Raw genomic sequence first — 17,877 nt, 5'->3', positions numbered from 1 at the left:
GCGGCTTCAGACTTCTCTTCTTGATCTTCTTAGACTTCACACATACCGTCTCGACATGGTGAGTAACCTGTACCTTACCTGTTACCTGGCCACACCATGTAGGTGGACACATAGGGACCAAGGACATAATGCCTCGCTCTCAGGAGGGTCACATGGAACAGAGATCGCACTTTGAGTCAGCATCAGATTTTTGGACTTATAATACATTTAACAGGATAATATAAAATGGACATTTTAATCTGAACCTGTTTTTGGAAGCAAGTCAGAACTTAGTTACTTCTGACTTGTTTGAATATGCAACATTGAGTGATTTTGCCTTTATTTCCCATTAAAAAAAACATATTTGTTAACATTTAGCATTAATTAAAAATTGAGTTTGTAGTATTAGTAGTAGATTATAAGTTTTGATTCATAACAAATTCAAAATTCACTAGAAAACATTAATTAATGAACCAATATGAACTCAATCATATCAAGGTAAATAAAAAATACAATAAAAAAGATACATATTTAATAATTAATTAGAAAACGTTTAGAGAAATCCTTATTTGCATGTACATCATGCATTAATGTCTGCTTCATTAGTATGTGTTTTATGAGTAGATTTATATCCAAATGTTTTATGAATTAACTTATTTTATGAAGATATAAGCCTTTTACATGAACAAGATTTTCTTATTTTATTGAAAACAGGACAAAATGTCAATTATATGCGTATGTATGTGCTAAATTATGAGAGAAAATGCATTTTCTTGTCTATCTAGGCACCCAAGAAGGCCAAGAGGAGGGCAGCAGGAGGAGAGGGTTCCTCCAACGTCTTCTCCATGTTTGAGCAGAGCCAGATTCAGGAGTACAAAGAGGTAAATATTTCCAGATCTTGTAATAAATAGCATATCCTGGCACCCAATGATTCATATTTGTATATGCTATATTGTATGATTTAGAAGTAAATATTCTTCAATTCACTGTAAATTAACTAATCTGAATACATTTGATTTGGGTAAATATTAGCAGGCACAAGTTTAAAGCAATAAATTATAATTGGAACGAGCAAGTTAATGCTAATATGGCACAATTCTGTTATTATGAGGAATAGGGTCTGTTTTATCCCCCAAAGAGAGGAAGGTTGAAGGGTATCTATATTAAGGCTCGTTTTATGGTCAGAATGGCATCTGGGGTGGGTTAACAGAATAACTTAATCTATTCTTTTTATCTCATCTGCTAAAGTCAAAACCCACCTGTCAGGCACTCCTTTTATGATCCCAACGGGAGAGCAGCTGAAGATCACAGCACATGCCAGAGAAACAGAGAAAATTAAATGTATGATGCTCATACTCAAGATAAAACAGAGCATTACTGAATAGGTCTCTAACTTGGAAGTGTGATTAAAATATTAAAGATATTAAAATGACAAAAAAAAGTTAATGTTTATATTGTAGGACCCTAAGAAGATAGTGGTCCCAAAAAAGTGATATAACCAAAGATTTAAAAAAAAAAAAGGATTATCAGTAGTCACCACAAGTTATGATCCTCAAATATCACAATTAATCTGAATTAGCATCATTATCTTAAACACAAAGCAAAAGAGCATGTGCACACATTCTGAAAGGGTGAGGGGACTGAATTTAGCATCAGGCTAGGGCGCTACTGAGCCAAGTAAGGATGTGAATGGTTTGGTAATACAGTCTTCTCAAGTGCCTCTTCTGGAATGTCTGACAGTACAGTTGGGTTTGACTTAACACGTCTCCCAGATGGAAAGAAGGATCAGCGAGGGTCTCTGTGGGGGTCAGATAGGAGCCAGCAGCTGCCGTTATTTAAATTAAGCAACTCTCTTTGAGCTTCATGTGATTGAAAAGGGCACTTTGCTTCATTGCTGTCAGGATAGAGATAAACGTTGGAATTTTATATGATGAATTACCTTAATGATGTGTTTCCAGGAATCTCACTTGTCTTTTTTTCTGTCTTGCACACAATAGGCTTTCACAATCATTGACCAGAACAGAGACGGTATCATCAGCAAAGACGACCTTAGGGACGTGTTGGCCTCAATGGGTGCGTCTTTTCTCAATTGTGTCCTTCACAAACATATCCATGATCCCGTGTTGACCGTCCTCATCTCTCTACAGGCCAGCTGAATGTGAAGAATGAGGAGCTGGAGGCCATGATCAAGGAAGCCAGCGGCCCAATCAACTTCACCGTTTTCCTCACCATGTTCGGAGAGAAGTTGAAGGGTGTGCAAACGTCACTTTTTCTATCTTTTATTCCTTTTGGTTTTCAGTAAGTGTAACCTGCGCTTTGTTTCTCTGAAAGGTGCTGACCCCGAAGACGTCATCGTGTCTGCCTTCAAGGTGCTGGACCCTGAGGGCACTGGATCCATCAAGAAGGAATTGTAAGTCTATATATTCAATGACTCTTCATTTCTATGCACACACGACACAATCAAGGTTTCCATGTCTGAGCGCTGCTCTTTCTCTCTCTTTCAGCCTTGAGGAGCTTTTGACCACTCAGTGCGACAGGTTCACCGCAGAGGAGGTAAGATCAGAGTAATGTCCTCATGATGAGTGCATGTATTTATCCTATGGTGAACAATCCACCCATGCAGATTTCATTATTAGTATTTCTAACCTCCTAATTTTTAAACAAAATGTCAACTCCACTTTGGTGATGTACACTAGATGAGGGGCAGATTTAGTGATTTTAACAGTTCTAAAATGCACGCTTTCTACTTTTGTTTAATTTTAATTACAGTTCAGTCGATATGAAGTAAACTAGAATCCACTAGAGCAGCAAAATGAATCAATGTAATTATGAATCAACTCAATGTAATTAATGCTATTTATTATAAATGTTATTTTCCCTTCAAAACCAAGCATAATCTCACAGCGATTATTTATCTGCTGAAACAAAACAAAACAATATAATAATAGCTATCACAGACATCTTAAAGTTAAAAATATTTTAAAACAATTTCAAAACATTGCCACTTATTAAAACCAGCACCTTTAATGGTGTTTTGGGACATTTTGGGTCCCATCAGTCCTAAAATTAACCCTTTCTACTTTTCATTTTTATTTATTTAGATTTTTTTATATCACATAAAACATCTTTTCTATGCTCTATCATAATGCAATGACTACTTCTTAAATGATTAATTTTCTTAAAATTAATTTACAACAAAAAATAATATATATTCACTATCGACCAAATGTTTAAAAATAAGCTTATCCTGCTCATCAAGACTAATTTTAATTGAAACTACATACAATAAGTAATAAATAAATATTTAACAATTCAATTTTTTTTTTACATTTAATAAATGCCACCTTGATGAACAGAATAATTTTCTTTAAAAAAAAAACATAAAAAAAAACGACCTTAATCTTTTGACTGGTAGTGTATACGCTGGATTGCTCTATGATTAGGGGTGGTGATGATTAGGAACAAATTTGTGCAGATGTAACGTTAATAATAATATTAATATTTTATTTTATGATATCATTATTACATAACAGTTCCCAGTATTGGGTTGCGGCTGGAAGGGCATTCGCTGTGTAAAACATATGCTGGATAAGTTAGTGGTTCATTCAGCTGTAGTGACCCCTGATGAATAAAAGGAGCCAAAAAAAATAAATGAATGAATATTACATAAAATAAAATAACATAATAATATTATATTTTAATTTATAATTTTTTTAGTTTGACTATCACCATACAAAATATGATAGAAAACAATGTTATGTATAGTTTATAGGAATAATTTATACTTCTAGACATTTACTGGGAGCCTGAGATTTCCTGGCGCCCTATAGCAGCCGCTTACCTATTGGTTAAATCCACCCCTGCACCAGACTTCTCTAAATATTTGGTTCGCAATAGCCTGTCCCTTTCTTCCAATCAGCTGCAAGCTTGCATTCACATCTACATCTATCCAACCAGCAATGTACTGAACCAACGCCTTCAACATGTTTGATTGATAATCTATTTTACTTTTTTTTTTTTTTTTAATTTCTGTTGAATATACAGTTGTCAGAATTCTGAATTATTGGCCTCCCTTGAATTATTAGAACCCCTGTTAATTTATTTCCCCAATTTCTGTTTAATGGAGAGCAGATTTTTTCAGCACATTTCTAAACATAATAGTTTCAATAACTCATTTCTAATAACCGATTCCTTTTATTTTTGCCATGATGACAGTAAATATTTGACTAGATATATTTCAAGACACTTCCATACAGCTTAAAGTGACATTGAAAGGCTTAACTAGGTTAATTAGGTGAACTAGGCAGGTTAGGGGAATTAGGCAAGTTATTGTATAACAATGGTTTGTTCTGTAACTATTTGACCTTTGATGTTTATTAAAAAATAAAAACTGCTTTTATTCAAGTCGAAATAAAACAAATAAGACTTTCTCCAGAAGAAAAAATATTGTGAAATTTTCCTTGCTCTGTTAAAGTTATTTGGGAAATATAAAAAAATAAAAATAAAATCCAAAGGGGGCATATATTTCTGACCTCAACCGTATCTTCATCTGACTTCATTCTTCCACCTTTAGATGAAGAATCTGTGGGCCGCCTTCCCCCCAGATGTGGCTGGCAATGTTGACTACAAGAACATCTGCTACGTCATCACACACGGAGAGGAGAAGGAGGAGTAAACTACCTTGGAATCAAGAAAACGAAGAGAAGAACATGCATCCCTCACAGCTTAATCCTCCCAGTCTGTTGTCTGGCCTTCTCTAACTTTTGTTTTTCTTCCTCCCTTTCTTGCTTTCTACCATCGTTGTTACTCCAAGCACTTACACTCTCCATCTTACCAAAGACTTGTCTCGCTGGGACTGAATTGGGAGGGTGGAGAGGAACACGACCACAGTGTCTGTCGAGTGGGGACATTGGATTGTTTTCAATAAAATGAACATCATTTCTGTATCTCTCACATTCTCTCTTTCTCTCTGTTTCTCACTCGTTACCCGCGACCACCTCTCTTTCATTTCAGTCAAGCTTGCATGAAAGTCGCTGCTTCTTCTGCTGCAGTCTTAGGAGTTGAAACGAAGGCATCTATAGTTTGGGGCTGAAACATCTCTCTAGATCAATGTGGAAGAGTGCTCACTCTGAGGGGGAAAGAAGCACGATGGAGTGATCTCACTCTATAATAGAGGAACCAGTCATCATTCTCATTTCCTCCTCTGGTGGTTGACTAAAAAGAGAAAGAGAAAATGAGGGTTTTGTGCTGAGTGAGTTTAGCCTCCTAAAAGCGATGCCGAGCTCATCACAGAGGGAGTGAGAGGGACAGACCATCCTAGGAAGAGAGGAGAGCAGGGACTGAAAGAAAACATAACCTCTTCACTCCCCCTCTCCCCTCCTCTTCTCTATTTCTCTGTCCATCTTTTCTTTTTTCTTTTTTTGCTTTCTGCATCTGGGCCTGCTTTGCTCTGCCAAACCTCTTCTGTAACCAATAAAAGACACAAACTGTGAATAAAACATCTTTTTGTACTGCAGTGTCTGCTGGCTGTGTGTGATAGGCGAGATGAAACTCTCTTGTCTCAGGTGTAATCACAGAGCTTATAGGTGGTAATGTAAGGCGGGTAAGGGTTGCATAAGACTGCGGATCTACTATGCAGTAAATCACAAATATGACTGTGCATGTGAACAGCGCTCTCTGCTGGGCACTATTAGTACTACAGTACTACAAATAATTGCACAGCTGCTAACATCCACTTACCTCAATCTATAGGTTTTAAGTGTTTTAATGTAGCAAGCCCACTTTCTAATTGCGTAAAGTATTCACAATCATTCAACAACAACAAAAATCTATGTGAAAACACTTAAAACTGAAAGTTTCTATAAATTTATAAATGTATAATAAACAGCTTGCTCAACAAATATAGTTTAATTATACACGAAATATGAGTCTTGACTACAAGAGAATTGTAAAACAGGATTAATCCCTAAGGTAAAATTTCCACCTCAAAACTTCGCGCCATTTCTACTGGTCGCGTACGTAGTCATGCAAACGTATTTTGGCACATTGCCATATAAAGTTAATATTCAATAAGAACTGTAATAATAGCCCATCAAAATGGGTTTTATTCTTCTCCCTACCCAAGAAAAAATGTTTGAACGTTAATTGTGAAATACCCCAGATAGCATACCGGCACTGAATTAATGTCGGTGACATTGATTCAGCGTCAAAAGAACATTGATTTTAGGTTGAAATTATGTAATTTTGCAATCTGGGACATACCAGTCATAACCCTGGCATAAAACTACACATTTGTATTAAAGTATAACGTTAAATGCAGGGGCTGATTTAGTGATTTGGGGGCCCTAAGCAATTCAGCCAATGGGGCCCAAACGTCATAATATGCACCATTTGTACTTTAATTTCTTTTGATGTTTGTTTTTCTTAAATCACTCAATCTACTTTTCCACATTTTATCTTAATGCTAAATAATAATGACACAAAACATCTGGTAAAACTTGTTTTTGTAAAACAAAATTTTTACAGATTCGACTGCTGGACTGCTCCATGATCGCAGGTGGGGGTCACATTTGCAAAGATGTAATAATTACGTTCAAATTAAAATTGTCATACCCTCATCATACAAAATATGATAGAAACAATGTTATATTCATTCATTTTTTTTGGCTTAGTCCCTTTATTAATCTGGGGTTGCCACAGTGGAATGAACCGCCAACTTATCCAGCATATGTTTTACGCAGTGGATGCCCTTCCTGCTGTAAATTGCAACCCATCACTGGGAAACACCCATACACACTCACACACATGCACTACCGACAATTTGGCCTACCCAATTCTCCTATACCACGTCTTTGGATTGGTGAAAACTGGAGCACCTGGAGGAAATCCACGCGAACACAGGGAGAACACAGAAATGCCACCTGACCCAGCCGAGGCTTGAACCAGTGACCTTCTTGCTGTGAGTAGATTGTACTACCCATTGTATCGTTATATAAAATGTATTGATATAATTTCTACTTTTAGTTATTTATTTTGGGGCCTTCAGATTTCCTGGGGCCCCAAGCGGGCGCTTACCTCGCTTATTGGATAAATCTACCCCTGGTTAAATGACAAATTTGATTATTGCTGCTTCAGTGTAGCACAATAAATCTATGACACTCAAAATACTTCATTAGCAGAAAAAACACACTCTTGATGGAGCTTTTAATATATTATGATTTATTATTCATCACAACTGTAATTATTAAATACACTGTGAACTTCCTCTTCTGCAGTTTTAGAACAACTGTCTATGAATTTATTTCATTCTCAAATGTAAAATAGTTTCATGTAAACTTAAAAACAAGCATGAGACATACAAAGGACAGGATGAGAGTGCTAACCTAAACAAACAGTAAAATGCAAAACTTAAATTATTTAAAATTAATTTTACAGCGATCCTACAACATACATTGGGGCATATTTACCAATGCAGAAATCCGTAAGACAAGTCAAGCTATTTTACACCCTGTCCCAGCTGTCTCAGAGTATTAGTAAACCAACACTGGATGGCCTTGCATTAATTATTGGTGAGCACAGCGTCCAAACATTTTAAGTCCACCTGTCGTACTCTTGGTTGCGATTCAGACAAGATGGATGGTGTTAGTGAAGATGGCCTGACAGGTACAAAATCAGGTTTATGCTAGTGCTTGGAACAATTCTTCAGGTTAATAAATCTAGATCATCCGGGTGATCTGGATCTAACCACTTGCATCCCACTCCACGTTTCCTTCAACAGTTCTTGGGTTTCGTTGTGCGGAAAGTTAAAAACAAAGTTTGCATAGACATAATTTGCTTGCTTTCTTTTTGAACAGTAGTGCCTTAAGAGGAAGCAATGACCATTGAGGTCAGTTAGGGCACTACTGACAGGTCAGGAGGAAAACGGACTTCCTGCAGTTGAGACTGAATGATGCAACAAGTCTAGTAAACACATGAGACGCCATTACAATATTAACATTGAGTATTTGGCTACTGTATTGCAACCCAGATACTACTTCAGATCTACTCTGCCTTGACAGAAAATACTATATGCTGAAAGTCCTAAAAGCATGGTCCAATCACCTGGTGAATGCATCAAATTATTCATAATACTGAGGGGTCAGTGGATTACAGGTTCAATCGGTGTTCACTTCAAACAAGGAGTAACACTGTTTGGGTGAAGGTTTTGTTAAGGACGATATTTGATAAACACAAAATCTTTTCTCTCACAACTCTTTGGGCTAATTTCCCCCTTCAATGGGACACAATAATCATAACGCACTCGAAAAAATAAACAATAATCAGTATTAAACCACCATCTCCCAAACCACAAATACTGCAGACAAGCGAGTGATTATAAAATGTCTAAATAAATAATAACTGCTTAGATTTGTTCTCCAGGATGTTGGGAGAAGAAATGTGCAAAAATAATTTTCAGCGCTTAAAAATAACAGAAATATCAATCCTGTGATTAAATACAACACTCTCGTAAAACAAAACTCACTGCCATTCCAGTCTACCAGGCCTCCAGCGTAGAAAAATAAAAAAATCTAATCCAAAACAAGACTAATAACAGCTGTAATAGATATTATATGGTTCCATCCGGTTAAATTAAGTTTTTACACGTCAAAACATTACAACCTGAAGCAAAGGGCTTCAGAGGTCAAAGGTTAATGCTACAGCGCTGCACCAAAACCTTCCCAATGAACAAGGTGCAGACTTAAGGAGTCGTGTGAGCTGGATTAGAGAGTGCCTACATTAAAGAACCGATCAGTGGTGAAAATCAACAGGCCTCAGTGCATACATTTGTTAAGATCCTAGTCTGAACTGACACCCATATCAACATCAAGATATTTAACATCAAACCACACAGATACCTGGAGTGACCTACACGCTCGGTAGATCATTTTAAACATTTTCTGCAATTTATGTAATGCCATTAGTTCGAAAAAGAACAAAGAGAAGACTTCGGAGTGAATCTCAGAACAGGCTAATATCTATTTTATGGTTTGGGGGTCTCTGAGTGGAAATAGACGATGTTTATATTGATCTTTTATTTCTTAGGTTAACTGGGATAGCTAAAAGTGTCCGTTTCCACTGTTAAGAAGAACGTACCTTTTCCATGCTGTTCAACCACTCCCCAAAACATACAAGTCCCCCAAAAGACTGAGACTGGAAGGACAAGTTCCTCAGGGAAGCGGCGAGACCCGTCTGCAGCACGAGAATGTGACACGATTCACTACACTGCCAAGGCACAGACATACAAGAACACACAAACACACACTAACAATCAACAGTACGATGAATAAATAGGTCCTCCAGAACACTCACAGATAAGTTATTACTAGTCACCGCCGCACACCGTCATGCAGCAGAAATGTTTTATTCAGGTATTCTGGTTTTGAGACCCCTCTCTTGTGAATGATGGACAGTGGGGGATTGAGCGGGACAGGACTGGCACAGATGGCGCTAGAGGTCTCTGTATATCATGGCACCCAGTACTCTAGAAATATAACTAATCATACAGCCGATCTCATCAAGCAGGCATCCACCTTCCAAAAACAAATAAATAACCCCTTCCTGTTTCGGCACTGGGTGAAAACACTGTGCAGATGAGACCATGAGGAAGGCAGGGCAGATGCAGTGGTCTAGTTATCTTTGTGAAATGAGTTCTTGAGATGAAATGGATGTTAGAGGAGATTGTTCATTTTCCCTCTCTGTTTCTCTCTCTTGGCCTGAAGACATTTTAATTCCTTGTCCTCTTTTGTCCTGCATTCTCCTGTTCTTATTCTTCTTCTTGCTGAAGGAACGGCAAAAATTAGGCCAAATCTTTCGCCGCTGCGGCTCCATTCTTCTCTTCAGTCTCTCCTCCAGCTCCGCTTTTGTCCTTTTTCTTACTCCCCTTCTCCTTTTTCTTCTCCTTCTCAGCTTTTTCCTTCTCCTTCTTCAGCCTTTCCTTCTCGTTCTTCTCCTTCTCTTTCTTCTCACGGGATTTCTGCTTCTCCTCCTCTTTCTCCCGCTTCTTGTCCTCCTTGGTTTTCTTCTTCTTCTTCCCGTCTTCCTCCACTGCCGTTTTTGTGATCTCTGGGCAGGGTGGTAATGGTGCGTTGTTTGCAGTGGGTGATGGGATTGTGGGGGTGATGTGCTCAGACACAACTTTAGGTGAGGGCTGGAGCATGTTTGCAGTGGATGCGTGTGCGGTTGGAGCAGGTGGTGTGGTAGTAGATGATGTCGTAGCTAGCGGACTAGGCCCATGTGGAGCTGGGGGACGCACACTGGCTCCCGTGTTAGTGGCATGTGGCATTGGAGGTTTTGAAGCCACTGCGCTGGTGCCACCACCAAGGGGCTGCAGTGGAACGATATCCTGACCCAAACTGCCAGAGATGGAGCCCTTTTTATTTTGTGAATGAAACGGCGTCTTGGACTTTCTAAGTCCAGGAAGTGACAGGAGGCTTGATGAAGCACGTAAAGGCCCAGGTGGAGGGACATGAGCGCCCAGGAATGACAGGCTCCCACCAGAGCTGATTGCAGCAGCCCGCTGTTTCTGCTCGTAGATGGCCCTTGTGCCATGCAAACGGCGCACCGGCTGGTGAGTCAACTCTCCACGAGATTCCCGCCACTTACGCACCTGAATACTGCACTCCCTCTCGATGAGGGCCTCAGTCACAGACAGAGAGATCACCTGAAAACAGAACAGAAAGTATGGGAAAGGATATTGTGGACACAACCACTGCTTCTCCTACAGTAAATGAGAGTTTGTGCACACACCTCTTGCACCAGAACATCCTCCTTAATAGATTCGGGCGGGATATTCCTCAGACGATCCATAGTCTCGTACATGCCCTGCAGTTCCCGGAGCTTATCCACAGACCCCAACATCTGCTTGAGGAGCACCAAACCCACCCTAAACACGATCTTCACTCCTGACAGACAACACAAAAATATACATTTATACTCTCTATTTGGCACATAATGCTAAAACCAATCCATCAAAATATTGAACAGTTTTCAACACTGATAATAATTCACTTTTGACATTTAAAATGACAACTCTTTTAAATTCATATCTATATCTATATACATCTATCATATATATATATATATATATATATATATATATATATATATATATACACACACACACACACACACACATATATATATATATATACATACATACATACATACATACATATATAAAAAAATATATATACATACATATATATAAAAATATATATAAATACATACATACACACATACATACATACATATATACTTATATATATACACGAGTCTCAATTTTTGCTGCGACATTTGAATGGTAGAGTGAGAATCATTCGCAAGTGAGAACCAGTGGAGTCAACAACATGAAAGCATGGATCCATCCTGCCATCCTCCATTTTGAGGGATATTTTCTTGAAACACTTTGGGCGGATTAGTACCAATTGAGCATTGTGTCTATGCCACAGCTAACCTAAGTATTGTTGCTGACCATGTCCATCCTTTTATGACTACAGTGTACCCATCTTCTAATGGCTACTTCCAGCAGGATAATGCACCATGTCACAAAGCACAAATTATTTCCGACTAGTTTCTTGAACATGACAATGAGTTTACTGTACTCAAATGGCCTCCAGAGTCACCAGATCTCAATCCAATAGAGCACGTTTGGGATGTGTTGAAATGGGACATTCACATAATGGATGTGCAGCCGACAAATCTGCAGCAACTGTGTAATGCTATCATGTCAATGTGGACAAAAATCTCTGAGAAATATTTCCAGCACCTTGTTTAATCTATGGCACAAAGGATTAAGGCAGCTCTGAAGGCAAAAGAGGGTCCAACTCAGTAATAGTAAGGTGTACCTAAGTGGCCAGTGAGTATATATATATGTATGATATACATTATATAGATATATGCTATTGATATATACATTTTTTTCCAGTATATTCATAAATAAATGGCACCAGGGTGAGAATAAGTGATAGTCAAACTTAAAAAGAAATTATGACAACAAGCAGTTTTATATATGCTTCATGTTTCAATTGTTTCATTATGAATAATGCAAGTAAACATGCTTTTTAAGAAATAAGCAGGAGAATTTCAACTAATAAAATACAAGTGAGAACTAATGAAATATATATATATATATATAATTGATTATAGATGTGAACTTCATTTATATGCGAGCTGTTTGTCTCTTTTTTTTGCACAATAAAATAAAACCTTTATTCTGTGATAAGCATATATTTTCTGATACAGAAAAAATACTAGTCAATAGGTGCCAACTACCAGTTATTTTTTTAAATATCTCCCCTACCTCCCCAAAAATGGTTTTGGAAAAGAAAGAATAAGTAAATGATGGCAGTTTAGTAAAATTAAAGTTTAAAAGTGATGTTTAGTCAGTATCTACGTTTCCATCCACCTATTTTGATGGGTATTTTACATATGCGCATAAAAAACAACTTTTTTTTTATTAAATGGGTCATGTGATTTTGTTATAAGAGATCATGTGGTGATGAAAATGTGTACAAATTGACAAATCAGTAGGCTGAGCACATTGTAAAACATCTGAAAAGTTGTTTTAGCCATTCTAAAATGCCTTAACCATTTCAGTATTAGTGTTATTATATTATTAATGACCTCCAGAACTGCCAAGAGTGTCTGTACTCCACGTCTCACGCCTTCAAACGCCACAAGGTGTTCACTGTGGGTCAGGATTGCCCTCTCAGGCACAAGTCATTTATTAAATGAAGAAAACATTGACACAGCTTCTCATACTGCAGCAAATTCCGTTTTTAGTGTTGATATTTGGTGCCAGATAATCAGGAAGTGACAATTTTGTTCTCTTTTGATGAAAACACTGCTGTATTTGTACGTATTTTATGAGATATTCCAGTTGTGCGCATAAAGTTAATTCGCATTTTTGGATGGAAACATAGCTATTTCAATTGTAATTTCTCATATTCATGATTTTATTAAACTTTTAGTTTCATTAAAAGTAAATAATTTATGTTACATTCAGATATCACTAATAGTGACTGTTGCACATTTAGACACATTTTAATTTGAAACAACTTGACTCAAAAGCTGCTTCGTTCTTAAAAGTATAACTAACCTTCACAGAAGAACATGTCCCAGACCCGCAGAACACAAGACCAAGGCAGTGTGCGGGAGAAAATGCACATGAACCATTCTGTCATATAGAGTATAGGGTCAATCTTAAATTTCTTCAGGTGACGGTAGGCCATGGGACACACTCTCCTCAGAAGAGAGAAAAAAATCTCTCCATCCAGCTGGATCGCTTCCTGCAAGACAGAAGTGGAAGAGAAAAAGAGTGGTTAATAATAATAAAAACAAACACTACTCTGTGGTCACTTTGAGCTGCAGAACACTTACCAAACCAGCACTGTAGTAGCCAGGCAAGAATTTCTCACAGATTTGCACCAGACACCAGAAGGCTTGCTAAAGAAATGAGAGGGAAAATGGTGACTGGTTCATATTCTGTGATATTCCTCTAGTCATAAATTCGTCATCCTGTTTCTCTATGCAAAACAAAATACTCTTTTACCTCAGCAGGCATGTGCATGAGCAGCACCGCAGCCACTGGAGCCTGGGCCTGACAGTAGCCCTCATCTGGCCGGTAGACGGTGTAGGCTTTCAGTATACGGTACAGGTCCTGCTGCCTGAACACACAAAGAAAGGGAAATACAGACATGAGTAAAAAAAAAAAAAAAGGATGGAAATGTAGATTAAAGTTTTGGATAGACACCATTGATTTTTATTTGATGTGGTAAGAGTCATTTAGGACTGAACTAGGGCTATACAACATTGGAAAAAAGTGACAGCTATATTTATTTTTTAGCAATATATATTAAATATGAATATATATAATATGAATGTAATTTCATAAGACCACTATTTGGAAATAATTCATCATTTTACATTAATTGTGATGATTTTGCTGGGAATTGCATCTGAATAAAATATACAAAAATATGTATGCTGAACCAATACATCGTGCAGCCAGTATATTCTGGCCAGCCTGAATATTCATTTGGCTCACAATATGATCTTTTAATCCAAATTACTTTAAATTACTCTAATAACCACAAAAGGTCTATTATGTTAAAGACGTATCATAAGGTCAGCATTATTCACCCTACTTCATATGTTCACTTAAGACATAACTGAATGTTTACATAATATAACTGTATGTATCTGACTGTTCAAGCACAGTAACAATTCAGGATTGCATGCTATCTCTCCACACACACTTCAGGTGTAACAAAGTTTAATCATGATTTTTAACATTAAGCATGCTCTGTTTTCAAGTTATTTCCTTAAAACTACAACTTCAGACTAAAGTATTTTTCTTTGGGCATACACAAAAAAAAGATGCATTTGTATTTAAGAAAAAAAAGTAGTTTGTTAAGTTATGTTTTATGAACTGTGCATGCGAAAGGTAAATGTGTATGCAATAAATTATAAATATTAAAATATAACAATTTTTTTTTTTAAAGGGGGAGTTTTGTTTTATGAGCTGTTGCAGGCTTTTTAGGGGGTATAAAAAGATCCCTATCTGTTTTTGCGGTAGTTACGAATTGGAATTTTTTGGATGGACAGACAGACAGACAGACAGACAGACATACAGACAGACAGACAGACAGACAGACAGACAGACAGACAGACAGACAGACAGACAGACAGACAGACATACAGACAGACAGACAGACAGACAGACAGACAGACAGACAGACAGACAGACAGACAGACAGACAGACAGACAGACAGACAGACAGACAGACAGACAGACAGACAGACAGATAGATAGATAGATAGATAGATAGATAGATAGATAGATAGATAGATAGATAGATAGAGTTTAAAGTTTACTGTTCATTTACTGTTTTTAAGTATTTTGTATGCTGGAAATATTCCATATAATTCAACAGATGAAACAACACACTGAGCAGAGGAGGAAAGTGTGAAAAGCGTGGGGGAAGAGCAAAACTGAGAGGATCAGTGCTGGTATCAATAAACAAAGACTAAGAGACTAAAACACAGAAGGGAAAAAACCCATATTTTGTAATCATCTAAATAAAAGCCTTACATCACCCTTCCCTTGATAAATCCTTCCTTTGTACTTACCCGTGTCCTCCGCGAGCAGCAAACATCTCGTGAAATGGAAACTGCCTGTGCAAGTCCTTCTCTATGATGTCCAACCACTTGGGATCCCCCTGCTCCTGCTCCAACTCCTGACACACACATAAAAAAAAGAAACTTTAACAGATATGTCTCTGATAACAAAAAGAATCATGTCGAGCAGTTAAAGTAAGATTTAAAACTGTAAAGTGAGTATAAAAACAGTGTGCAACAATTTGCCACAGGAAGATATTTTCTAGTCTGTTCCAAAAGATTGTAGATGTAACAAAAAGGCTCACTAGTCATAATATGCCTACGTCTACATTATTGCAGATAGATTTGAAAATTACCTATTTATCAACGCTCCAAATCTACACTATCGTTTTCAATTCTTACCATCATTAATCGCTAAAACGACAAAAAAAAAAAAAATCGTTTTCGTAAGACACTTTTTCCTGCGTCTCATCCAACTGGTATTTATGTAGTTTCCGTCTCTTGAAACGTTGCGGAAAATATTGCAACTGTGGTCTGGTTTTGCAGCTAAACAAAAGCTCCCAGTAAACATTCCGTATTCTTTGAAGGCAATATAGAGAATGTACGAACTAACATTAATTTATCATAAAGCTGTCAAAATGGACAGCATTTAAAACATCTTTACAATGTTTTCTACAATGTTAGATGAATTGGTCACATGACTGCATCGGCTAAAATAGACATCGTTTTCGAAAGCCTCCAGTTTCGCAGTCTACACTGCAGGGCAAAAACAGCACTTTCAAACGGATTCATTTTGGACAGCGTTTCCCAAAATATATTTCGTGTTACTTAAAAAACCCTATTTTATTGTGGACGGACAGCCATAACTAAACGAACAATATGTTTATAAATGAAAACGTATTAAAGTGGACATATGAATGAGAGACCATAAATGGGAGAAACAACAATGGACAATATTGCAGAATATACCCTAACCCATGGGTCTCAAACTTGATTCCTGGAGGGCTGCTCCAACCCAAATCAAACACAGCTGATCCAACTAATCAAGGTGTTCAAGACTACTAGAGAGTATTAAGCAGGCGTTAGTTGGAAGTGCTTGGAGCTATACTATACAGAGCCGTGGCCCTCCAGGAATTGAGCTTAAGACCACTGCCCTAAAAAGGTCTAAAAAAATCTGCATTGCAATATAAATCACCTGAATCAAAACTAACTAACATGCTCTTAAAGTCCCCTTCTATTGCCTATTTGAAATATGTCATTCGTTTAGGAGTTTATTATAGATTCTGAGATTTGTCTAGTTCCCCATTCGAATAGATAGAACTTCGTGGATACAAAATTGCTGCCATGAGAATTTCCAAATATGGCCTCTTAGCAGTTTCCTTAAAGAAGACTTTCTCCAGAGATTATAGATATACAAAGACTGTTCAGTAACATTACTGTGAATGGGGAAAAGTGGAATCATTATGGCCACCAGAATAAAGGAAATCCTACCTTCCGGTTGAAATACCCAACCATGTATAAATGTATCAATCGTACTGAAATAGCAAGTAGATGGAGCGAACAGGAAATGTAACATATTTTTATTTCATGTCAGCAGGCAAGGCTATTTTCAAGGCATGAGCATAATAAATCAATAATATAGAATTAAAATCAACAATCAAATGAATACATCAGTTAAATAAGATTTTTACCACTAATGCATGATAAAAATTCTAAAACAACTTAAGCAACAACAGTAATGGGACAGGTCACTTCAGATTTTATTGTTGATTGATTTAAAGGGTCACGAAACACCAAAACACATTTTTTGAGCTGTTGACAGTCGTATATGTGTCCCACACTGCTAAAAACACTATTAGGACACCTATATTTCACTAAAAAGTGTAGATTGGTTGTTTTTGCGTTATTTCAAGCAAATTCGTACTTCCTGTTTGAAACGAATTTTTGAAGCTGCGTCACGGTCATGACATAATAGCGTTGTATTCCAGCGTGCAGACTGGGCGTCTGTGCCAGAGTGTGCCTTATTACGTCTTACAGTGTGTTGCATTAATGCATGAGTAAGGCTTGGTTCAAACCAATCAGCGCGCTCTATTGTGCAACTTCATTAATATTCATTAGTGTCACCGTCTTTACACCACAGAGACGCCACGTTGTGTTGGCAAAACAAGCGTGAAGTGTTGCTTTTACAGTTTGCTGCCATTAAGTTTCATTTTCATTTTCTCTCTGTGAGAGCTTATCTGGATCACGTGTGGATTACAGTGTACGCGACGCTCGACAACAATAATTTACGTGTCTAAGGGGGATTATTGTTTACCTGAGAGCTGTTCTCATCTGCAAACGCTGAAATCCGGATTCCGGATGTAGTCTTCTCTTCATAAAGACGCGGCTCTAGTTGCTGGTGATTGTCCTGTCTCTACAGATTTGGTAAGTGAGCGACCAGTGCTCTTTGTATATTCAGTTTGTTCGTATCAAATAAGTTAACTATTGCATTGAGTGCAAACATGTTAGCACCGCATTTTGTGACCGGAATAACACACGCGGCTTTCGGATGCTACCTGCCGTGTGCATCTAAGTTTCCGGGAAATGCGGAGTTTTTTTTCTGTCATTCGCCGTGCGGTATCAAACATTGCATGAAAAATACACGCTTAAAGCAGTTCCTCGAATCAAATATCTCATTTGTCGCGAGGGGCATGAATGAATTCCCTGAATGAAAGAGCCGAACTGCAGTTAAAGTCCGACATG

General features: G+C 37.5%; 2 protein-coding genes across 5 annotated transcripts in view; one reads left to right on the top strand and one right to left on the bottom strand.

Moving 5' to 3' along the window:
- On the top strand, positions 1 to 5,489 carry mylpfa (myosin light chain, phosphorylatable, fast skeletal muscle a). The gene is given in 7 exon segments (NM_131188.2): positions 1 to 58; positions 765 to 860; positions 1,977 to 2,052; positions 2,127 to 2,231; positions 2,311 to 2,389; positions 2,484 to 2,532; positions 4,553 to 5,489. Coding segments are annotated over 7 exon segments (510 nt in total). The 5' UTR covers positions 1 to 55; the 3' UTR covers positions 4,655 to 5,489.
- Positions 5,383 to 17,877, bottom strand: part of tbc1d10b (TBC1 domain family, member 10b) — a 26,151-nt gene continuing 13,656 nt past the window's right edge. For 2 of the 4 annotated variants that reach the window (XM_068217079.2, XM_073941396.1), the window contains 6 exons: positions 15,148 to 15,254; positions 13,568 to 13,682; positions 13,396 to 13,461; positions 13,115 to 13,304; positions 10,765 to 10,919; positions 5,383 to 10,678 (listed from right to left, as the gene is read on the bottom strand). In XM_068217079.2, the coding sequence (XP_068073180.1) occupies positions 9,815 to 10,678; positions 10,765 to 10,919; positions 13,115 to 13,304; positions 13,396 to 13,461; positions 13,568 to 13,682; positions 15,148 to 15,254 (1,497 nt within the window). In that variant the 3' untranslated portion in view covers positions 5,383 to 9,814. The remainder of the gene's footprint in view (positions 10,679 to 10,764; positions 10,920 to 13,114; positions 13,305 to 13,395; positions 13,462 to 13,567; positions 13,683 to 15,147; positions 15,255 to 17,877) is intronic. The other 2 variants (NM_001365255.1, NM_001365256.1) reach the window with 1 other exon arrangement.

The sequence above is a fragment of the Danio rerio genome, chromosome 3, assembly GCF_049306965.1.
Source record: "Danio rerio strain Tuebingen ecotype United States chromosome 3, GRCz12tu, whole genome shotgun sequence".
NCBI classification, from domain to species: domain Eukaryota; kingdom Metazoa; phylum Chordata; class Actinopteri; order Cypriniformes; family Danionidae; genus Danio; species Danio rerio.
This window is presented reverse-complemented; position numbering and strand designations above follow the sequence as displayed.